Source organism: Thalassophryne amazonica, chromosome 15, assembly GCF_902500255.1.
Source record: "Thalassophryne amazonica chromosome 15, fThaAma1.1, whole genome shotgun sequence".
Classification (NCBI taxonomy): domain Eukaryota; kingdom Metazoa; phylum Chordata; class Actinopteri; order Batrachoidiformes; family Batrachoididae; genus Thalassophryne; species Thalassophryne amazonica.
Window position 1 is genome coordinate 43,432,154 of NC_047117.1, and position 25,453 is coordinate 43,457,606.

At 42.9% G+C, this 25,453-nt stretch overlaps 1 protein-coding gene across 1 annotated transcript in view; it reads right to left on the reverse strand.

Annotated features, from left to right (window-relative positions):
• The window catches only part of tmed1b (transmembrane p24 trafficking protein 1b), a 43,177-nt gene that overhangs the window by 11,843 nt on the left and 5,881 nt on the right, over positions 1-25,453 (reverse strand). Inside the window, exons 2-3 of the mRNA XM_034188887.1 lie at positions 7,953-8,050; positions 7,659-7,845 (exon numbers count right to left, since the gene is read on the reverse strand). Coding sequence (XP_034044778.1) covers positions 7,659-7,845; positions 7,953-8,050 — 285 coding nt within the window. The remainder of the gene's footprint in view (positions 1-7,658; positions 7,846-7,952; positions 8,051-25,453) is intronic.

Genomic DNA, 25,453 nt, shown 5'->3' on the forward strand with positions numbered 1-25,453 from the left:
TCTCGTCTTGCTCATTTCCCCAAACATCGGGTACATGCAGCAAGTGGAACACGTGCAGGAGCGAGCTGAGGAGCATCAGAACGAGACTTTTAGCCGACTTGGCGTCACTGTCCTTCAGCATACTGCGGCAATGAAACTGAATGCGGTGCAGCAGGGTTTAAATGCGCGCACGTCAGAGAAGAACGCTGTCACGCTCTATTAAGGATTATCACGCCCAGTTGTGACCTCCACGACATGAGTCGAAATGAGGGTGGTGCGTGACATTCGTGGAAGATTTTTTGACAGCCAAAAACATACTCCATGAAAATCATTATTATCACGCACTAACACGCACTATTAATAAACCTATTCAGATGCATTAAGTCACGTTAAGAATGTCAGGAATGTGCCAAAAATGATGCAAATATGACATTCGCAATGCGTCTTGCCTATGTGTAAATGCAGCATGATGATTAATAATCCCATTAATCCATTTGATTGCTTTGAGTGAAGAGACTCCGTCTCAGACATGCTGATGTGATCCGAAATGACGCAGGAAAACAAACATGTTTTCCTCCTCATTTGTTTCACTCCCATTTACAGGTACACTGCCAGAGATGGGTGTCTAAAGCCACTCCCCCTCACAGTAATCACACACTCACCAAATTGATTCAAAGAGCAGTAGCTCTGCTACATTAACTGATTTGTTCCATCTCTTGAAAACATGAAATAGATCTTTTAGGACTGTATTAATGGTATGGATTTGTTTGCTGTCACATTACAGCAAAAACGAGGGATAGGACGACTAGTTGTAATAGTCTATTACGACTAGCTAACATCCTAGTAGTTGACTATTTTTTCATGAGTCAACTCGTCGAAAGCCATGTATTAAATTAATTTGAAAGAACAGACCTGCTGGAGCTGCCCCCACCCCCTTTCACTGAGTGAAGAAAGTGTGTGAACCTTGGCAGGTGAATTAGTCAGCTCAAACATGAATGCAGGTATTGTCTCCATGCTAATGTTGTTTTTTGTATTTGTGATTTTGTGCTTAGATTTGTTAAAATATTCATAATCAAGATTAGAAACTGGCTTAATTCATTCAATGTCAAATTTAGTCGCCTACTAGTCGATGACAAATGGTACCCGAGTAGTCAACTAATGAGTTTCCTTAGTCATCCCACCCCTAGCAGATGCCATGAACGCAGTGTGTGTTTCACTGGTTTAAGTGTTTTCACAAAGTCACAGTACAGCATATGTGCGCACACACACACACACACAACACAGTGACAATGGTAAATGGACTGCATCAAAGCGCTTTACAAATAATGTCTCACATTCACCCCGATGTGAGACGCTCACTACACACTGGAAGCAATAGGGGATTAAAGACCTTGCCCAAGGCCCCTTAGTGATTTTCCAGTCAGGCTGGGATTTGAACCAAGGATCTTCTGGTCTCAAGCCCAACGCCTTAACCATTAGACCATCACCTCCCCTCCACAATAGGCAAGTTAACTAATATTTGAAAATTTTATGATACACAGATCCACGAAACCAGTGAATTGTTGAACCAGTGCCGCAGTGCCTGTAACTAGCTGCTATAACATATCAAAACCACTAGACGTCAGTGCACTTGTGTTTTCAGAATGCCGGCGCCAGACTTCCAACAGTTCAGACAGCCACTTACACTCAGTCACCACTGAATCATAACCTCATGTCTTTAAACTGCAGATAGGGACAGTGTGTCAAAATGTTTGACTGGTACAGTATACAACAACAAATAGTGGTCAAAGAGGTGTTTTAATAATAATAATTCTTTTAAGCTTTAAACATTCACAATGGTATTTGCTAAACACATAAAATGAAACTGTATGATCCAAGTGTACAATAGAAAAAGAAAATTATTAAAGAAAGAAAGAAAGAAAATAATTAATTAAGAATGAAAAGCTGGACTCATTTCTTACTGATTTCTTTTTTTCACTGCATGATAGTACACGCGCGCACAAGTGTCGACCCGGTTGCGTATGTGTGTGCGGACGGGGACGACAAGCTAACTGACGCTGCTAATTCTTGTAACACACACACACACACAAAATCCACTCTGCTGTAAGTCGTCTGGATGCATGAAGATAAAAAGCTGATGTGATTTTTGGTTGGACTGAGGAACTACACAAAGTCTTTTTTTTTTCTTTTTTTATGGAAGTCCAAAGTCAGTGCACAGCATCACTGGACTACACGTTACAATTTGGACTTTAGCAGCAATGGAACACCAAAATGTAAGTCCCTTTTCTGCTGTTTATAAATTAATAAAATGTCAAAAGACAAGGATCTATTTTAGCCGTTATATAAACAAATAATGTTTTTACATTCTTTCAATGGAACAAATATTTAATTCGGTGAAAGCTGGAACATACCATTCAACTCTGCTTTGCCTCGTTGAATGGTATGTTCCAGCTTTCACGTCATGGAATATTCGTACCACTGAACTCAAACATTAGATTATTTGTATAATAGATGTTTACTGTCACTGCATTTACGCAATGACATTCTGGTGGCACTTTCTAAACAGCTAGACAAAAAAAAAAACGAACAGCTTCACAGGATGGCAAGACCTTCTTAAAATACCAAAAAAGATGCTTAATTTTTTTAAGGTGCTTAATCAGGCAAGATAGTTTTAGATATGCAAACAGAGGGTATTATTTATTGACTCCCTTATCAATACCGCCTGTGAATTTTCTGTGTAGTAAAAGCAGGCTTTTCTATGTCAACAACATTTACTAAGTCTTAAAGTAAATAAATATGAAATTGGTCACTGGATCCTTGATCTCTAGACATAAAAGTAAATTAAATCTGGACATAAATAGAAATAAACAAAATCTGTAGTTTTTGTCAAAAGCATTTCCTTTCAGGTATTACAACCCTGGCAAAAATTATGGAATCACCGGCCTCAGAGGATATTCATTCAGTTGTTTAATTTTGAGAAAAAAAGCAGATCACAGACATGACACAAAACTAAAGTCATTTCAAATGGCAACTTTCTGGCTTTAAGAAACACTATAAGAAATCAAGAAAAAAATTGTGGCAGTCAGTAACGGTTACTTTTTTAGACCAAGCAGAGGGAAAAAAATATGGACTCACTCAATTCTGAGGAATAAATGATGGAATCACCCTGTAAATTTTCATCCCCAAAACTAACACCTGCATCAAATCAGATCTGCTCCTTAGTCTGCATCTAAAAAGGAGTGATCACACCTTGGAGAGCTGTTGCACCAAGTGGACTGACATGAATCATGGCTCCAACACGAGAGATGTCAACTGAAACAAAGGAGAGGATTATCAAACTCTTAAAAGAGGGTAAATCATCACGCAATGTTGCAAAAGATGTTGGTTGTTCAGTCAGCTGTGTCTAAACTGGACCAAATACAAACATGGGAAGGTTGTTAAAGGCAAACATACTGGTAGACCAAGGAAGACATCAAAGCGTCAAGACAGAAAACCTAAAGCAATATGTCTCAATAATTGAAAATACACAAAACAAATGAGGAATGAATGGGAGGAAACTGGAGTCAACGTCTGTGACCGAACTGTAAGAAACCGCCTAAAGGAAATGGGATTTACATACAGAAAAGCTAAATGAAAGCCATCATTAACACCTAAACAGAAAAAAAATAAGGTTACAATGGGCTAAGGAAAAGCAATCGTGGACTGTGGATGACTGGATGAAAGTCATATTCAGTGATGAATCTCGAATCTGCATTGGGCAAGGTGATGATGCTGGAACTTTTGTTTGGTGCCGTTCCAATGAGATTTATAAAGATGACTGCCTGAAGAGAACATGTAAATTTCCACAGTCATTGATGATATGGGGCTGCATGTCAGGTAAAGGCACTGGGGAGATGGCTGTCATTACATAATCAATAAATGCACAAGTTTACGTTGATATTTTGGACACTTTTCTTATCCCATCAATTGAAAGGATGTTTGGGGATGATGAAATCATTTTTCAAGATGATAATGCATCTTGCCATAGAGCAAAAACTGTGAAAACATTCCTTGCAAAAAGACACATAGGGTCAATGTCATGGCCTGCAAATAGTCCGGATCTTAATCCAATTGAAAATCTTTGGTGGAAGTTGAAGAAAATGGTCCATGACAAGGCTCCAACCTGCAAAGCTGATCTGACAACAGCAATCAGAGAAAGTTGGAGCCAGATTGATGAAGAGTACTGTTTGTCACTCATTACGTCCATGCCTCAGAGACTGCAAGCTGTTATAAAAGCCAGAGGTGGTGCAACAAAATACTAGTGATGTGTTGGAGCGGTCTTTTGTTTTCATGATTCCATAATTTTTCCTCAGAACTGAGTGATTCCATATTTTTTCCCTCTGCTTGGTCTAAAAAAGTAACCGTTACTGACTGCCACAATTTTTTTTCCTGATTTGTTATAGTGTTTCTTAAAGCCAGAAAGTTGCCATTTGAAATGACTTTAGTTTTGTGTCATGTCTGATCTGCTTTTTTTGTACAAAATTAAACAACTGAATGAACATCCTCCGAGGCCGGTGATTCCATAATTTTTGCCAGGGGTTGTATTAACAAAATTAACTCCACACGGTTTTGGTCAGTTATAGTTTGGAGCAGGGGTAGTACCAAGTGATTAGTGCAATTGGTTTTGGTGCAGCAGGTTCGCAGTTCAAATCCCACCCCTGCCACATTTCTCCATATAATGTGGAGTTGCGTCAGGAAGGGCATCCAGCATAAAACTTGTGCCAATTCATCATGCAGATCCTCCTCGGATTTACAGTGGCGACCCTAAGTGCAAACAAGGGAACAACCGAAGGGCCTTACTATTTTTTGGTCGGTTGTAGTTTGCTGTCTGTATTACAACGTTTGGAAAGAAGTGTCATTTGATTTAAAAGGGACATTATCTTTGAAGTTATTAATTCTGACCAAAATCTATCTTACCAACTTTGCTTGGCAGAGAGCCGTGCATTTGGAGCTGTGCAGTCCCACAAAACAGAGGACATTATATTATTATTATTAATTATTATTTCCTTTACCTGAGGGACAGTAACTTCAGTCTACAAACCGGTGAAGCAGGTCCAGCTCACGTCAGAGAACCATTGTGTCTGTTGCCCCACGAAAAGTTAATGAGGAACGAATAAAATCTCCAGTATGAAAGGAATGGAGGAAGATTCTCATTTCTTGCTCAAACAAGACAAGAGTCCAAGTTCCTGACTATAATCTGCACAAAGGTGACTCATGACTGACATGTTTAAATGGGTGTGAGGGGAGTTAATGAAGAAACTGCAGACCAGCTGCTTCTGAGAGAAGCAGCAAAGCACTTTGCTGCTTCAAAGCGCTTCACTGCTTCTGAGACTGCTTCGCAGGTTGCGCTGCAGCCTGCTACTTTGCTTTGCAGCTTCTCAAAAACAGTGTGCACGCAATCAATGTAGCGAAATGATCATTTTCCTGATACACACCCTCAAAAACGACGCCGCGCTGGGGTAATGTGAACTGAAGAACCGACAAGGGAATCATTAAGCAAAAAGGCTATTGATGTCAATGGATTGAATCATTTTTTATTGATTTCAAAAAGGAACCGGTTTTATATACCCATCCCTATCCATAAGTCGCATAATTTTTTGAAACGTAGCAAAGAAGCAAAATTAACTTGATAAGCACATTATTTATAATGCAAACACCAAGTTAGTAAGCAGAAGGCAATGAGCTCATTAATGTTATTGTATGAGGCACAAACAAGAGTGAACTTCTTCCTGTCACCACTGAATAGACAAAAACACTAAGGAACTAAGCATTCACAGTTTCCACCGAAACACCTTTACTTAAAATCTCTAGTGACATTTTGATGGCTGCAGAAGCTGGGGAATTCACAGGTTCTCATCTCTGCTTTTGATACTTTTGATATTTCACCCATATTGGCCTCTCTTCATTGGCTTCCTGTTAATTCTAGAATAGAATTTAAAATTCTTCTTCTTACTTATAAGGTTTTGAATAATCAGGTCCCTTCTTATCTTAGGGACCTCTTAGTACCATATCACGCCAATAGAGCGCTTCGCTGTCAGACTGCAGGCTTACTTGTAGTTCCTAGGGTTTTTAAGAGTAGAATGGGAGGCAGAGCCTTCAGCTTTCAGGCTCCTCTCCTGTGGAACCAGCTCCCAATTCGGATCAGGGAGACAGACACCCTCTCTACTTTTAAGATTAGGTTTAAAACTTTCCTTTTTGCTAAAGCTTATAGTTAGGGCTGGATCAGGTGACCCTGAACCATCCCTTAGTTATGCTGCTATAGACTTAGACTGCTGGGGGGTTCCCATGATGCACTGAGTGTTTCTCTTTTTGCTCTGTATGCACCACTCTGCAGTTAATCATTAGTGATTGATCGCTGCTGTCTTCTACAGCATGTCTTTTTCCTGATTCTCTCCCCTCAGCCCCAACCAGTCCCAGCAGAAGACTGCCCCTCCCTGAGCCTGGTTCTGCTGGAGGTTTCTTCCTGTTAAAGGGAGTTTTTCCTTCCCACTATCGCCAAGTGCTTGCTCATAGGGGGTCGTTTTGACCGTTGGGATTTTTCTGTAATTATTGTATGGCTTTTGCCTTACAATATAAAGCGCCTTGGAGCAACTGTTTGTTGTGATTTGGCGCTATATAAACAAAATTGATTTGATTTGATTTACTGTTGATCACAGCATCATGATTAACAGGCTAAAGGATTCATTTGAGATTATTGCATGTGGTTTAAAGTGGTTCATTTTTTTAAGGCTTCTGAGTTTCATAAATTGTCTAGTCTGACTGCCTGACTGAAATAAAGCAATGGTATAAATGATCATTTTCTCCAGTTAAATGCAGAAATTTTGATCAATGCCCCAGATGGGACTCCTGAAATTAACAACATATTACCTTCTTAGGCTCCTCTGTTCAGTCGGGTCTTAGAAATCTGGGTGTCATCTTTGACAGCCCAATGTCCTTTGAGCATCTTTCAAAACAGCTGGTTCAAAAGTGTTTTTATCATTTAAGTAATATTTCAAAACTTAGACTGCTGGTATCATGGCTGAACTGGAGATGATTAGTCATGCTTTTTTTCTTCGCCTCTGGATTATTGTAAAGGTCTTTTTATTTGTCTTACCAAATCAGGTTTGAAAGGCTTCAGACAGTACAGAATGCTGCTTCAAAATTTTAGTTTTAAGTCGGTAGAGTGGCTTAGCGGTTAGCACTGGTGTCTCACAGCAAAAAGGTTGTGGGATCACTTCCCACTTGGTCCTTTCTGTGTGCAGTTTGTATGTTCTCCCAGTGTTTGCATGGGTTCCCTTCAGGTGCTCTAGCACCCTCCTACTTCCAAAGACATACAGGTAAGGTGAACTGGCAACTTAAAATTGACCATAGGTGTGTGTGAATGTGTTTGTGTCCATGTGACCCTGCTATAAACTGGCGTTCTGTCCTGGGTGTACCCTGCCTCAAACCCTACCTCCAGCAGGTCTGTGACCCTTGACTGGAGTAAGCAGTAATAGAGAATGAATTAATTTTAGTTTCCCAGCACACTGTCTTTAATTAACAGACAGAATGAAGCTGAGACAGAAAATGGAGACAGAAAAACACAGGAGGGAGCGACACACAGCAAAAGTCTTCCAAGCTGTGACCTGAACCTGGGTACACCAGGTTCTGGTACATCTTACCCGGATGTCTTCCAATTTGTACTCCAGCAGACTTCCATCAGATACCTCCAGCCCAGCCCACTCATCTTCATCCATATCATCACCTTGTCCCTCAATGATAACCTCAAAGAACACAGTCTTCTCTGAGAAGTGGCTGAAGCTGTTGTCAAAGCAGATTTGATAGTCTCCTTCTTCTGTTGGTTCCACCCTGAAATAACACAATCATTGTCAAACACAAATGAGAAGGTCCAACACTGCCAAGTCATTTCCATCAAACATAACGAAGTACTCCTGAAAATATACGGCAATACTAACATGTGGACTCCATCAGAGCGTCGAAACTCTCCCACAATGTGGTAGCCTTCAGGTGAGAAGATGGAGAAGTCCACGTCCACACCAGCACCTGCTATCACCTTCACATGCGCGCGCACACACACACACACACACACACACACACACACACACACACACACACACACACACACACACACACACAGAGCGAACAGCCTGAAGTCAAACAACAGATTGCACAGTGTCTTCTCTTTGATTAGGACTCTCCCACTTAGCAAACACACTACGTGGGAGAGAATCACGGCACCAAATGAAGGCAATGACTATTTTATATGTTGCCATACTATAGGGATGAGGGCACTACAGTCACAGGCTTCATCGGTCTATTCACTGTTATTATATATCACTGAAAAGGTGAAAGCAGGGTTCTCACCAGCATTATAACGGTCTGTTACGCTGTTATAATAAAAAATAAAAAGTGCAGTTGGGCCGTTACGTTGTTTGAGGGTGTGTAACGGGAAAATAATTTCTCTATGTTGATTGTGGAGCTGCTGGTTCTGATGTAGAAGCAGCGTGTCCATAATTTATTCACCAGCCTGTATCAAAGCCAATTCTGCCTTTTCTGCTGATTAAAGTCTCTAAACGGGACTCTTTCAGCGAGAATCGTCCACCGCTTCACACGGACAGTTTTTATTCATTCGTCATTAACGTGCCTTTTTTTGTGGGGCACAGCCAACGATGCGGATCTCTGCCGTGGACTGGAACCTTAATATATCCCGCTTCTCTGGTTTGTAAACTCAAGTTAGTGTCCCTTATGAAAATAATAATAATAATAATAATAATAATAATGATGATAATATCCTCTGCTCCGTGTGTGTTGTGGGATTTGCTGCAGCTCTAAACCGAGTAAATGTGGAAAGATGGATCATTCCGGAATCAAAAACTTCAAAGCAAATCACTGTTTTAAAATCAAATGACATCTCTTTCCACATGTTGTAAAACAGACAAACCAACAACTGTTTTTCCCCAAAATGAGACGCCCTCCGTTCCGTCGGGGGGAGAACTTATCCCGGTGTCAAAGTCTCAGTGCTCCAGGCTGAGCACAGCCATGCAGCAGCACTCCAGGAGTGAGTATTGTAAGTGAGACCGGGGCCAAAGTAACATTTTACATTTATATCCCTCTGAAACACTGTTGCCTGAATTCTGAGCGCCAAATTTTGTTAAGTAAAGCCACAGTTTTTTTGTTTCTTTTTATCTTTGTTACAGCCTTACTTTAAAGCCAAAAGAAACGAGGCATCAGACAAAAACATGGAAGAGTGTAGAAATGTGTGTCACTGCACAGGAGCTAATTTAATACACAGCAGTTTTCTATAGAAACTCCTTACAAGTGTTTTTTTTACTTCAAGATTAATTTCTGATTACTCTACATTTTGAAGTTTAAAAAAAAAAAAAAAAACACACCAAAGAAGGCCCTTTATAAGCCCATAAAGCAAAAGCTTCAGCGGGATCGACATCTAAGCAGTCCCCGAACCCCCGGCTTCTTAAGGTGATTTTTTCCATCCATTACGCTGAGAGAAAAAAAAAAAATCCTGCTCATTGCAACGAGTCTGACAGCACAAGGAGGATCCTTATAGAGAGCGCATGTCCACCAATTAGCCGCTTACCTAACCCTCCTAGCAGTCTTGTATATCTGCTGTCCCTATGGCTTTGAAATGAGAATTTTTTTCGCCTCAACTGGTTCGTTCCAAACAAAAACAGTATTTTAGCGTTTCTCGTTTTTGGGTTCCACCCCAAAATTGATGTTCCTGAACCGATTAGAACAACAACAAAAAAACATTCTCGAACCAGTTCATTACATTCCATGTCAGCTGTGGGACACTGACAACGCTCTATATTTCAGGCCAGTATGTGGTGCTTTAATTCTCCATGAAAAACAGAGAAGAAGACAATAGCGCATGTGCATAAGGAGCTAATCAATGTAGCAAGAGAAGCTACAACTTTCCAAAGCAGCACACAGAGTAAAATAAAGCCTTTTAAGAGAAAGAGGGTCTGCGCTGATCATCTGAAATAGACTTTAAAAAAATGTGCTGTGTTGCTCTCTGCATCACAGACAATGTGAAAAGATGCGCACTTTCAGTGAATCAAATTTAACTAGAAGAAGCCTTTATTCAAACTAATTTGAAGGTATTAGCGTTTAGACACACATGCTGCAATGCATTATGGGAACATTAGTTTCCTGACATCAGTGGTTGGTTGGTCGGTATAACCATATACTGAAACTTGGTGGGTTTTACAAATAAATCCGTATTTGTAAATATGTAATTTATTTCATTTGTAAAAAAAAAAAAAAGGCAATTTGAAAATTGAAAATTCTGTCTGCTAAGTGATTCGTGCCATGAACACTGTCTTCTACTGGCCAGTAGATGGCAGTGTGAACAGCATTTGCCACACATTCACTAAGAGTGATGAATCACTTACTGAAACAGACCACGTTTCAGTAACTTGCGTGTTATACCGACCAACCACCCACTGACGTCAGGAAACTAATGTTCCCATAATGCATTGCAGCATATGTGTCTAAATGCTAAAACCTTCAAAATTAGTGCATTACTTTAAAACTAAAACATATAGCTGATATGTTCACTTTGTAAAACGACAGATGTGACGCTAATTTCAATAACTTGTCCCGAATTAGTTTGTTTAAAATTATAACCATAAGTCACAACTGTCTGCCTGTGCATGACTCCAGTGATTTGCTGGCAGGTCTGTATGGTGTGAAGATAAATTTTTTTTTTTTGTCCTCCCTCTTCCTTTCTCTCTGGTAGTCAGCTCTCTTCTGCCTGCAGAGGACAGAGTTCTACCATTCATGGCTGTCTGTCTGCTACAAAACATGTAACAGGTATGCACTAAAATCTTTGATTTCAGACTTTACAAATGTTTTTTAACTATTAAGCTATGCCCGCAAAAGTTATCAGAACTAAATTTATCGGAAGCTAATTGGTCCTTTGATGGTTTTCAATGTTATGTGGAAAGCTAATCCACTAAGGAAAATATTAGCTTCAATAATTAGCACTTAGCGGATAAGTGGAACTGTGCCCACCACTGCATGAGTCCCATTAGGGCTGAAACGATTAGTCGAGTAACTGGAATAATTCGATTACAAAAAATGTTCGAGGCAAATTCTGCTGTTTCGCTGCAGCGTCCCCAGAAAAAAACAAAACAAAAAAAAAAAGAAGAAGACTGGAGCATAACAGCTAATCAAATTAGCAATGATAGCTACCGCTTTCCAAACGTGACACACAGAGTAAAATAAAGCCTTTTAAGAGAAAGACGGTCCACGCTGATCATCTGAAATAGACTGACTGCGCATTTAAAGCAAAGTGTTTGTCTATTTTTCAAAAACAGACGGTCCGCTCTACGTGAGGAGCACTATTGACCCGGCGGATGGCTGCTTCTCTCTCTACTCGGTGTGAGGGGCTGTCAAACCGGGTGAGTCACAGCTCTGTCCCCGGCCACATTGACAAACAGCGGAAGTACACTCTTTCTTTGCACGAGTGTTTCACTTTTTAATTTTAGCTTTTTTTGGGCAACACACAACGCTTCGCAAACACAGTAACTTAAATAAAATAATTAAAAAAAACTGACTGTGCGGCTGCATGTTCAACCTTCAGCTGAAATGCATCTGTGGAATTGCAGAGAAAGAGGGATTAAAAAAAAAAAAAAAAAAAAAAAAAAAAATCATGCAGGGACCCAGTCCACCAACCTTTATATAAAAAAAACTTAAAAATGGTTACATTTTGCAAGTTGGAGAAAACAAAACAAAAAGTCACATCCTATCACCATGTCAACACTTTGGCCAGCGACATTGTGCCATTGCTTAGGGAGAACCCTGGACTATTGATGTTTAAAAACGCAAAAGTACTTTTTATCCGATTACTCGATTAACCGCCAGAATAATCAATAGAATACTCCATTACTAAAATAATCGATAGCTGCAGCCCTAATTCACCGCATACAAATAAGAAACAGAAAGATTTTTTAACCTCTTAAAATAGGTCAAGGTTAGCGATTTTTAAACTTGTCCAAGGTCTGTGTCCCAAGAATGCTCCCTATAAATTTGAAGACCCTGGCAGTAATAGGACTGGACTCATGCTGGGCACAGATGGACGGATGGACAGATGGGCGGACACAAGTCTTCGCAATACCCAATGGCCATATTTTGACAGCCTCAGGTGAAAATGTAATGGGACAACACAAATCCCCTACAACTTTGCCAAAATCAGACAAGTCCAATTTTTCTTTCTAAAGTGGTCAAATCATTTATTTTTCACGTCACTACAATGCATCCAGAAAGTATTCACAATGCTTCACTTTTTTCCACATTTTGTTATGTTATGGCCTTATTCCAAAACGGAGTAAATAGATTTTTTTTTCCCCTCAAAATTCTACTCACAAAACCCCATAATAACAACATGAAAAAGGTTTTTTATTAATTTTCGCAAATTTATTAAAAATAAAAAAAACTTAGGCGAAGAGCATGTCAGAGCACATACCAAGCATTAAGACCTCCGAGACTGGATTGTCTTGAGAAATCTGGGGAAGGGTACAGAAACATTTTTTCTGCTTTGAAGGTCCCAATGAGCACAGTGGCATCCATCATCCAAAAATGGAAGTTCAGATCCACCAGGAAACTTGCTAGAACTGGCTGCCCATCTAAACCGAGCAATTGGAGTAGAAGGGCTTTCGTCAGGGAGGTGACAAAGAACCACCCGGAAGTGAACATTTGTAAACATCAAACAAACGTTCATAGAATGTTTGTTTACTGTTCAGCAAGTTTGTGAACGTTCATGTAATGTTTGTGATGTTTGACTCCATTTAAATTATGTGTGCAAACATAGGTAGAATGAACAATAGGAAATAATTTAAGCACATGGTAACCAAGAATTTGTCGATTTATGATTTATTCAGGCCTACTGAATATACTGTATAATTTCAAGATTACTGTAATAAACTGACAGAGCTAACTCCAAAACATGTCTTGGTGCAACTTGCATAAACATGCACTCTGTTAATTGGAATATTAATTTTTGCAAAATAATTTACATCACTACAGACTGATTGTCAGCTACCAAAATATGTTTTTTATGGAAACAGATTGCAATGGCGTATTATCCAGACGTCCCACAGACCTGAGTTACATACATTTTGCCAAATTTTAAAAAAGCCTATATCTTTAGCATTTTTGTAAATAAGGAAAAATACATTAAAGTTATTAAAAATTGATTTACAAAATAATGTTTTCAACATGCATGAGCAGGAAGCATTGACATTTAAATAAAACAGCTCATAGACAAATAATATTTTTTACTGGTCACTTCACAACTTCAAACATGTTTTTAAACAAACACGCTAAACATGAGATGAATAGTCACACACGTTACAGTGGCAGAAATGAACTAGATTTCACATTTCCAGAATGAACATTTGTACAGGGTTTAGTGTTTCGCTCAGGCCTCATTTGAGGATGACTTCATGTCACAGTCGAACAGTGTTTGGTGGGAATTGTTACAACATATTTCTTGCTTTCTGATTCCTTTAATATCAGCTGCTTAATTCATGTTTGCAGTGAGGCATGATATTATAATTATCCAGGGTAAAACATGTACATTGTACACAATATAATTGTAAGACCTGGATACAATCATTTCTGTATGAAAAATGCAACATACTCATTCTGGTAAAAAAAAAATAAAAAAATAAAAAAATAAAAAAATAAAAAAATAAATAAATAAAAAGCATCAGTGGTCATTGTGTATAATTTCCTGTAATCACATTATACATTCAAGTATTGCCAATTAAGTTAACAAATTTCTAGCATAAGTGTTTGGTTCCTTCGTGGTTAAAGGTAAAGTCAGAGCAGGTTTATCAGCTCAGAGAAATGCTGTCTCACAAAACTACTGTAATAATTGGGTCAGAACGTCTGAAACACTATAGTGCTTTATTTTAAAACATGTTTGACCAACATTATCAGAGGATACAATTCAAATGAATTCATTTTATTTAAAGTAGTTTGTATACATAGATCTATTTACTATTAAATTATTTTGTTAACAATATGCTTGCTGCTTCACAGTTGCTTGCAGTGATACTCACGAACCAGTTGGTGGCAGTAGTGCACCGAGTTGGGTTAAAACCCGCTGTTTAACAGAGAAGAAGAAGAAGACTTAGCTGAGTTGCAGCACTCAATCGTTGTTTTAGCAAATAAAAGTTTGTGTTCCACAAGTTAATTTGCCTGTTCAGTCTCTATACTATGATTAAGAGACCACTGAGAGCAGAAGAGGAGACTAACGCTGGATGCTTGTCGACTGGGATTCCTCACAAAGAACCACCACATAGCTACCCATGAGTTAGCAGCTAGCTTCAAATGGATGGGCCTTTGTGTCGTGATATCGACGCTGTGACTATCAAAAGAAGGTAACGGAACGTGATGTGAGCACAAATTTGTTTTAGCCAGAAATAACAAAACTTGCTTGAAGCTTGAGTATGCCAGCCATGGATTAATGGGAACGAAACCAACACATTTTTGACTAGCACAGAGCTAACGTTAGCCACAGAGAGGCACAGGCCTAATTAATATTTTGACTAAAACATGACTAAAATATATGCTCTCTTTTATTAGGTGTTGACGCAACTGAAGTTTAAGTAATGTCAGTGCCCAGAAAGAGACTTTATGAAGATAAGCTTGTGATAATATTTTTGGATTATTGCTTGTTTCCCCCCCAACAGCAACTATGCCGGCTGCCATAAGAGTTGTTGAATCATTGAATCCTCCATCTGATCAGTGGGTTGATGGTGTGCCTGCAGTTGATTCACATCAGCCCGATTATCCCGAGGTTTGTACTATAATGGTTAAATAAGATTGTATAGTGTCTTGTGCCAGTAGATTCTAAAATTCATGTTCGGCAAGCAAAATATTCAAACATTTCTGGCAAGAAATACTCTGTTCTATTTGGGATATAATTTGAAAATAGAGTAAAAGCTGTCAGTAATGAAGATGTATATGCTAACTTTCCTTCCTTAAAGAAATAATTTACAGGCCCTGTTACTCAAACATATTTATTTATTGCTGATATAAAGTTTCAGAATTTCTTTTATAAAAAATTCTGTCCCTTGCATAATGTTTCATTTGCATAGTGTGTGCATACTGTCTATGGTACCATACACTTGAAACATATGGACTTCTATGCTGTACTACTGAGGTTTACCACCTTATCTGGGGTGGAAAAACTGACCTGTGCCAACAAAAAAATTAATTTTTGGAGATTCTTTTGGAATAGACCTGAGGAAGCACCAGAATGCATTTGAGATTTCACATTTTTCTGGGGGACAACCACCAGACCCCGCCAGGGCCTTGTCAAGATCTTTCAAGTTTTTTTTTTCCACAGCTCCCTTTCATCACTCAGTTCATTCACAGATTTGTCCGTGCTCATGATGAAAGGTCAACAGCATTGGCTTAATCATTTGTGAAGCATAGGATTTAATAAAAAAGAGGGAACTTCTGTATTAAGGTTGTAACATGTGGATCTATATACATTTTGTGTTCCAGGAGAAGCAGAATGACATCATTCACAGTATCGAACAGCTGAATGACAAAGTTGATGCACTGCATCCTTGGACAATCCCTGAAAGTGTCGGTTCCCAGACATACCAGGGGAGAGAACAATGTGGACGCTGCTGACACGATTATCTGAAGGTTGGCCAGCTAAACCAGAAATGTGTGCTTGAACCAATTACACGCAGTGCCTGGAAGTAATGGGGCTTCCAGTAAAGTCACTCAAAGAAGTGATTTAATGTGTTTTCTGTTTGTTAGATCCTCTTCACTTCAAAAAAGTTACAAACATGCTGTATTTATGGAAACTAGTAATTAAAGGGCCTTTCACATTGCATGCTTTATACGCGTCAGGCAACAACTCCCAATGTGTCGTCAGTCACGTTGTGTCAACGCCTCCCTACGCCCTGACGCGATGCATGCAGCAGGGGGGTGGAGATTTTCACTCTGATTTTTTTTCCAGAGGAAAGCTGAATGATCGCCATGTTGTATATATGTCGATGAACCTGTTGTGTGGGCCGCCAGAAGAGGAGGTACTGCTGGCCCACCACCAAAGGGCGCCCTGCCTGAAGTGCGGGCTTCAGGCACGAGAGGGCGCTGCCGCCATGGACACAGCCGGGAGTGACAGCTGTCACTCATTCACTCCTGACAGCTGTCACTCATTCACTCCTGACAGCTGTCACTCATTCACTCCTGACAGCTGTCACTCATTCACTCCTGACAGCTGTCACTCATTCACTCCTGACAGCTGTCACTCATTCTTCATCATCGCACTCCATAAAACCCAGATGTCATCTCCACCTCATCGCCGAGATATCGTACTTCGTTGGAGGTAATATCCTCAGCCTTTGTGGTATTTTCTGAATCTGTATATTGTGAGTGTTTGCAGGAGTACCGGTCCTTCGTTTGTGGAGGCTGTGCAGGACGGCACTCTTTTTCCTCTGAGGGATCGCTGCAACACATATTGAGTGAGAGGTGGAGGTGGCATTCCCACCGTTGTAGTTACTGGGTGTGCACACACCTACACTTGACTGTCTTTGTTCTCGCCAGCAGTACCAGATCCGACAGTCGGGGACGGTGATCACCTGGGAATTCGGGACTTGGCGGCTCCAGTATTCACCAGGTTCTGTGGCGGCGGAAATCGTGTGGTTCCGGCTCTTCTCAGGACAGACGTCTTCTATCCTCGAGCCTGCCCACACGTCACCTTTGTGGATTGACTATAATTATATTCTGAGATTGTCTGTATTTCGTTGTGCACATTTCACAACATTAAATTGTTACTTTTTGGCTCATCTATTGGCCGTTCATTTGCGCCCCCTGTTGTGGGTCCGTGTCACTACACTTTCACAACAGGATATCTCGGCCAGCGTCATGGACTCCGAGGGGCGTCACCCAGCTGTTGAACGACCAATGGGAGAGCAGGGAGCGCAGGCGTCTGCAGGAGGCGTGATTGGTGAGCTGCAGCACATTCTCACCGCCTTTACAGCTCGGTTGGATCAAATGACCGAGCAAAACATCCTCCTGAACCGCAGGGTGGAGGCTCTCTCCGCGCAGGTGGCGGCGAGCGCTCAGGGCCTCCTCCTGCCGACCCTGTGCAGGATATGAACGTTCCAGTGGTGGTTCAACAACCCCTCCCACCATCCCCTGAAGCATACATAAGCCCTCCTGAGCCGTACGGAGGTTGTGTGGAGACGTGCGCGGACTTTCTCATGCAGTGTTCGCTCGTCTTCGCACAATGTCCCGTCATGTACGCGTCAGATGCTAGTAAAATAGCTTATATGATTGCTCTGCTTCGGGGTAAGGCACGCGCCTGGGCTACGGTGCTCTGGGAACAGAACTCACGGTTGTTATCAGCATACACTGGGTTTGTGGGAGAGTTCAGAACAGTGTTTAATCACCCTAACAGATGAGAGACCGCTTCAACAATGCTGCTGTCAATGCGACAGGGGCGCCGGTGTGCAGCCGAATATGCAGTCGACTTCCGCATCGCGGCTGCGAGGTCCGGCTGGAATAACGTTGCGCTCCGCGCCGCCTTCATAAACGGACTGTCGTTGGTCCTGAAGGAGCATCTGGTAGCTAAGGAGGAACCGCGGGATTTAGATGGGCTTATCGATCTCGTTATACGGTTAGACAATCGGTTGGAGGAACGCCGTCGGGAGCGAGGCGAAGGACGTGGCCGGATACGCGCCGCCCCTCTCCCTTCCGGGTTCGAAAAGGGGCCGCCCTCCCCACGCTCCACAGCAGCAGCGCTCTGTGGGGCAACGCACAGGGCCAAAATGAGGAGGCTGATCCGCGGGGAGTGTTTTCTCTGCAGCTCTAAGGAGCACACACAGAAAAACTGCCCCAAACAGCCACAACAACCGCCCTCAGAGACTGGGCTAAGGGGGGGTCAAAACATTCACGTGAGACACATACAGATTGCCACACGACTCCCAGTTACAATCCTGAGCAGGGATTTAACCCTTCAAGCCCCAGCACTGGTGGACACGCGGTCAGAAGGGAATCTGCTAGACAGCAGATGGGCAAGGGAGGTAGGGCTCCCTCTGGTGGCGCTTCCTTCGCCATTGCAGGTGCGGGCACTAGATGGCACCCTCCTCCCTTTAATCACACACAAGACACAACCAGTAACTCTGGTGGTGTCTGGAAACCATCGGGAGGAGATTGGAGTTTTTTGTAACTCCTACCTCCCGCGTGATTTTGGGCTTCCCATGGATGTTGAAGCACAATCCCCGGATTGATTGGCCGTCTGGGGTGGTGGTTCAGTGGAGCGAAACCTGCCATCGGGTGTGTTTAGGATCCTCGGTTCCTCCCGGTTTACAGGCTAAGGAGGAGGTCAAAGTCCCTCCCAATCTGACGGCAGTGCCGGTTGAGTACCACAATCTTGCTGACGTCTTCAGCAAGGATCTGGCACTCACCCTTCCCCGCACCGTCCATACGATTGTGCCATTGATTTGATTCCAGGCACTGAGTTCCCGTCCAGCAGGCTGTACAACCTCTCACGACCTGAGCGCGAATCAATGGAGACCTACATCCGGGACTCATTAGCTGCCGGGCTGATCCGGAACTCCACCTCCCCGATGGGGGCAGGTTTCTTTTTTGTGGGCAAGAAAGATGGCGGACTCCATCCATGCATTGATTACAGGGGGCTGAATGAGATTACGGTTCGCAACCGATACCCGTTGCCATTGTTGGATTCCGTGTTCACCCCCCTGCATGGAGCCAAAATCTTTACTAAGCTGGATCTTAGAAATGCGTATCACCTGGTTCGGATCCGGAAGGGAGACGAATGGAAGACGGCATTTAACACCCCGTTAGGTCACTTTGAGTACCTGGTCATGCCGTTCGGCCTCACCAACGCCCCCGCGACATTCCAAGCCTTGGTTAACGACGTCTTGCGGGACTTCCTGCACCAATTCATCTTCGTATATCTGGACGATATTCTCATCTTTTCTCCGGATCCTGAGACCCATGTCCAGCATGTACATCAGGTCCTGCAGTGGTTATTAAAGAACCGACTGTTTGTGAAGGGCGAGAAGTGCGAGTTTCACCGCACGTCTTTGTCCTTCCTGGGGTTTATCATCTCCTCTAACTCCGTCGCCCCTGATCCGGCCAAGGTTGCGGCGGTGAGAGATTGGCCCCAACCAACAAGCCGTAGGAAGCTGCAACAGTTCCTCGGCTTCGCTAATTTCTATAGGAGGTTCATTAAGGGCTACAGTCAGGTAGGTAATCCCCTGACAGCCCTGACCTCTCCGAAAGTCCCCTTCACCTGCTCGGATCGGTGCGAAGCCGCGTTCAAGGAGTTGAAACGACGGTTCTCTACTGCGCCAGTTTTGGTGCAGCCCGACCCTAGCCGCCAGTTCGTGGTTGAAGTGGACGCCTCTGACTCAGGGATAGGAGCCGTGCTATCCCAGAGCGGAGAGACCGATAAGGTTCTTCACCCGTGTGCCTACTTTTCTCGCAGGTTGACCCCAGCTGAACGGAACTATGACGTCGGCAATCGAGAACTCCTTGCGGTGAAAGAGGCTCTTGAGGAGTGGAGACACCTGTTGGAGGGAGCGTCTGTGCCGTCCACGGTTTTCACTGACCATCGGAACCTGGAGTATATCAGGACCGCCAAGCGGCTGAACCCCAGGCAAGCCCGCTGGTCACTGTTCTTCGGACGTTTTGACTTCCGGATCACCTATCGCCCCGGGACCAAGAACCAGAGATCGGATGCCTTGTCCCGGGTACACGAAGACGAAGTCAAAATGGTGCTGTCGGATCCACCAGTGCCCATCATTCCGGAGTCCACTATCGTGGCCACCCTCACCTGGGACGTGGAGAAGACCATCCGGGAGGCCCTGGCACGGAGCCCGGACCCCGGAACCGGTCCGAAGAACCGTCTATACGTCCCACCAGAGGCCAGAGCTGCAGTCTTGGACTTCTGTCACGGTTCCAAGCTCTCCTGTCATCCAGGGGTGCGAAGGACCGTGGCAGTTGTCCGGCAGCGCTTCTAGTGGGCGTCTATGGAGACCGATGTCCGGGAGTACATCCAGGCCTGCACCACCTGTGCCAGGGGCAAGGCAGACCACAAGAGGTCCCAAGGGCTTCTCCAGCCACTTCCTGTGCCTCATCGCCCCTGGTCCCATATCGGCCTGGATTTCGTCACGGGCCTCCCGCCGTCCCAGGGCAACACCACCATCTTCACGATAGTGGACCGATTCTCCAAGGTGGCCCACTTCGTGGCCCTCCCGAAGCTCCCAACAGCCCAGGAGACAGCAGACCTCGTGGTCCACCATGTCGTCCGTCTGCATGGGATACCCACCAACATCGTCTCTGATCATGGTCCCCAGTTCTCCTCACACGTCTGGAGGAGCTTCTGCCAGGAACTGGGGGCCACTGTGAGCCTCTCGTCCGGGTATCACCCGCAGACCAATGGACAGGCAGAACGGGCCAATCAGCAATTGGAACAAGCCCTGCGCTGCGTAACGTCCGCACACCCGACGGCCTGGAGTGAACATCTGGCCTGGATTGAGTATGCACATAACAGCCAGGTGTCCTCTGCCACCGGCCTCTCCCCGTTTGAGGTGTGTTTGGGGTATGAGCCCCCATTGTTTCCCGTGGTGGAGGGAGAGGTCGGCGTGCCCTCGGTCCAGGCCCACCTGCGGAAGTGCCGTCGGGTGTGGCGCTCCGCCCGTTCTGCCTTGTTGAAGGCCCGGATGAGGGCGAAGATCCATGCGGACCACCGGCGATCCCCGGCCCCTGCTTACCAGCCCGGGCAGGAGGTGTGGCTGTCCACGAAGGACATCCCCCTCCAAGTGGACTCCCCTAAGTTGAAGGACCGTTACATTGGACCATTCAAGATCCTCAAAATCCTCAGTCCTGCCGCAGTGAAGCTCCGACTCCCAGCTTCACTGCGGATCCACCCGGTTTTTCATGTGTCCAGAATCAAGCCTCACCACACCTCACCCCTCTGTGCTCCCGGTCCGAAGCCGCCTCCTGCCCGGATCATTGACGGGGAGCCGGCTTGGACAGTGCGCCGGCTCCTGGACGTCCGTCGAATGGGCCGGGGGTTCCAGTATTTGGTGGACTGGGAGGGGTATGGACCCGAAGAACGCTCCTGGGTGAAGAAGAGCTTCATCCTGGATCCGGCCCTCCTGGCCGATTTCTACCGTCGACACCCGGATAAGCCTGGTCGGGCGCCAGAAGGCGCCCGTTGAGGGGTGGGTCCTGTTGTGTGGGCCGCCAGAAGAGGAGGTACTGCTGGCCCACCACCAAAGGGCGCCCTGCCTGAAGTGTGGGCTTCAGGCACGAGAGGGCGCTGCCGCCACGGACACAGCCAGGAGTGACAGCTGTCACTCATTCTTCATCATCACACTCCATAAAACCCAGACGTCATCTCCACCTCATCGCCGAGATATCGTACTTCGTTGGAGGTAATATCCTCAGCCTTTGTGGTATTTTCTGAATCTGTCTATTGTGAGTGTTTGCAGGAGTACCGGTCCTTCGTTTGTGGAGGCTGTGCAGGACGGCACTCTTTTTCCTCTGAGGGATCGCTGCAACACATATTGAGTGAGAGGTGGAGATGGCATTCCCACCGTTGTAGTTACTGGGTGTGCACACACCTACACTTGACTGTCTTTGTTCTCGCCAGCAGTACCAGATCCGACAGTCGGGGACGGTGATCACCTTGGAATTCGGGACTTGGCGGCTCCAGTATTCACCAGGTTCTGTGGCGGCGGAAATCGTGTGGTTCCGGCTCTTCTCAGGACAGACGTCTTCTATCCTCGAGCCTGCCCACACGTCACCTTTGTGGATTGACTATAATTATATTCTGAGATTGTCTGTATTTCGTTGTGCACATTTCACAACATTAAATTGTTACTTTTTGGCTCATCTATTGGCCGTTCATTTGCGCCCCCTGTTGTGGGTCCGTGTTGTGAGGCCCATTGTTGTGCCATACATCCAAGAACATCACCTCATGTTGCAGCAGGATAATGCACAGCCCCATGTTGCAAGGATCTGTACACAATTCTTGGAAGCTGAAAATGTCCCAGTTCTTGCATGGCCGGCATACTCACCGGACATGTCACCCATTGAGCATGTTTGGGATGCTCTGGACCGGCATATACGACAGCGTGTACCAGTTCCTGCCAATATCCAGCAACTTCGCACAGCCATTGAAGAGGAGTGGACCAACATTCCACAGGCCACAATTGACAACCTGATCAACTCTATGCGAAGGAGATGTGTTGCACTGCATGAGGCAAATGGTGGTCACACCAGATACTGACTGGTATCCCCCCCCCCCCAATAAAACAAAACTACACCTTTCAGAGTGGCCTTTTATTGTGGACAGTCTAAGGCACACCTGTGCACTAATCATGGTCTAATCAGCATCTTGATATGGCACACCTGTGAGGTGGGATGGATTATCTCAGCAAAGGAGAAGTGCTCACTATCACAGATTTAGACTGGTTTGTGAACAATATTTGAGGGAAATGGTGATATTGTGTATGTGGAAAAAGTTTTAGATCTTTGAGTTCATCTCATACAAATTGGGAGCAAAACCAAAAGTGTTGCGTTTATATTTTTGTTGAGTGTGTGTATATATATATATATATATATACACATACATACACACATACACACACACACACACACACACACACTTTGCAGTGGGATACCAATTAAGTAATTATTAAGAAGACAATCCTCCTACGGCTGAGGGTATTTTAGCATTGTGTTTATATTTCATAATATCAAAGCTTATGAGCAGATTAGCAGCAGCATTTAATTTGCATTGTACATGGAATATGTTTGATAAAATTTAATTTTACTTCCGGAGAAACTTTCTCTGGTGATCAAACATTAATTTAAATTAAGATTTTTTTATTATTATTTTTGTATATTTTTTTTATCATATGAATTTCCTCAGGAAATTTTATTGTAATGTGTTTGTGTTAAAACTGTTCAATTTTGCTTTAAAAATTGTTTAATTATATTGCCGTATCTGACTGTCATACTTTTATGTGATAAAAAAAAAACTTAGTGTTTTGTCATGTGAATTTCCTCAGGAAATTTACTGATTGTAATGTGTTTGTGTTAAACTGTTCAGTTTCGCTCTTAAAAATGTGTGTTCAGCAAGTTGCATTGTCGTATCTGACTAATGTCATACTGAGTCTTCAAATCTGTGATTAAAAACTTTATATTAATATTTTTTCATAGGACTTTTCTCAGGGAATTTATTGAGAGTAATGTTTGTTTTAAAACTGTCCACAGTTTTGCTCTTAAATATCAAAGTATTATTAACTGTATGTAGATGTAAGCTGAATTTATTTTTGCTCCTAAAATGTGTAGTTGGTTGTAAATCAATAGATGAATTTTTTTAGGTTTCATTATTATTTCTTGAAGATTTATTCTTATTTTGTCTGAACATCTTTTGGAGTAGTGTCGGTGGTATGCCATGTAAGAAATCTTTTGTAAAGTTGAAAATTTTTCATTTTATGTGCTTTTTTATTTTTGAGCATGATGTTTAATTCTGTAAAGATGAATTCCATCATTAAATCTGTAAGTGATTTCAAAAGTTTCTGCATTATTGATTTTATATGTGAATTCCATAAATACATTGCAAGTTACTATTTGAATAAAACCTGTTGAATTTTAAAACATTTATAAAGTTTGTTTTATGTCATTTTTAGTTCTCAATAGGAAAAAAAAAAAATCACAAAAAATTGTAGATATATTGAGCAGGAACATTGCACGAACATCATATGAACAAAGAATGAGGACAGGTAATGTTAGCATTCGAACATTCTACAAATGTTCATTTAATGTTCTGGTTCAACTGTTCATATGATGTTTGTGAACATTTGTATAATGTTCATTGAATGTTTGCATGCAAACATTACCTGTCCTCATTCTTTGTTCATATGATGTTCATCCAATGTTCATGCCATGTTTGCAAACGTTCTCATGCAAACGTTCAATGAATATTCAAAGAAAGTTCAGTTTCCGGGTGTGGTCACTCTGTCAGAACTGCAGCTGTCTCTGTGAAGAGAGGAGAACCTTCCAGAAGGACAACCATATATGCAGCAATCCACCAATGAGGCCTAGAGTGGCCAGATGGAAGCCACTCCTTACGTACATGGCAGTGCTCCTGGAGTTTGCCAAAATGCACCCGAAGGACTCTCAGGCCATGAGAAACAAAATTCTTTGTTCTGAGACAAAAATTTAAGTCGCTGGCCTGAATGCCAGGCTTCATGTTTGGAGGAAACCAGGCACCATCCCTACAGTGAAGCATGGTGGTAGCAGCATCATGCTAGGGGATGTTTTTCAGCAGCAGGAACTGGGAGAATAGTCAAGACTGACAGAAAGATGCAGCAATGTACAGACATCTTGAATGAAAACCTGCTTCACAGCGCTCTTCACCTCAGACTGGGGTGAAGGTTCATCTTTCAACAGGACAATGACCCTAAACACACAGCAACTGATGTACATGTGATTTCTTAGTTTTTTAATTTTAATAAATTTGACCCCCCCCCCCCCCAAAAAAAAAAACCAACTTTTTTCATGTTGTCATTATGGGGTGTTGTGAGTAGAATTTTAAGAGGAAAAAATGAATTTACTCCATTTTGGAATAGGGCTGTAACATAATGTGGAAAAAGTGAAGCGCTGTGAATACCTTCTGGATACACTGTATGAGTTTCGGAGCATTCCCTGGGGATGCAAACAGTCTGCCTCCCACGGACTGGCACACAGCTGAACCACAGATAATTTGAGAAATGTGTCTGAATGTGATTTTTGTGTCACGGTAACTTATTTTTAAAGTTAGAGCTTTAAATATTTCAATGCATTCACAGTGAAAAAACAGTCAGTGGAGAGCAGCGCATGCACACTGTGACCTCAGTCTGTGAAAAATAGCTTTGTGTGGGGCTGTGGAGTGCACTTTTTATGCAAAAGTCGCAATGATAAATCTGCTGTGTGGCCTCTTGATGAATAAGATGAAAACTGCTAAAATCCGATAAGAATCAGTCTGATAAAGGCATTTTTGTTTAGTCGGTTGATTCACTTAGAAAAAAGGAAGGGGCTCTCAGCCCAGGTATCAACACACACACACACACACACACACACAATATATACAGTAGTGTTCCATGCTAGGACCAATTTTATTCACTTTATACACTGCTTTCCTTAGGCAGTATTATTAGACAGCATTGCTTAAATTTTCATTGTTACACAGATGATACCCAGCTTTATCTATCCATGAAGCCAGAGGACACACACCAATTAGCTAAACTGCAGGATTGTCTTACAGACATAAAGACATGGATGACCTCTAATTTCCCGCTTTTAAACTCAGATAAAACTGAAGTTATTGTACTTGGCCCCACAAATCTTAGAAATATGGTGTCTAACCAGATCCTTACTCTGGATG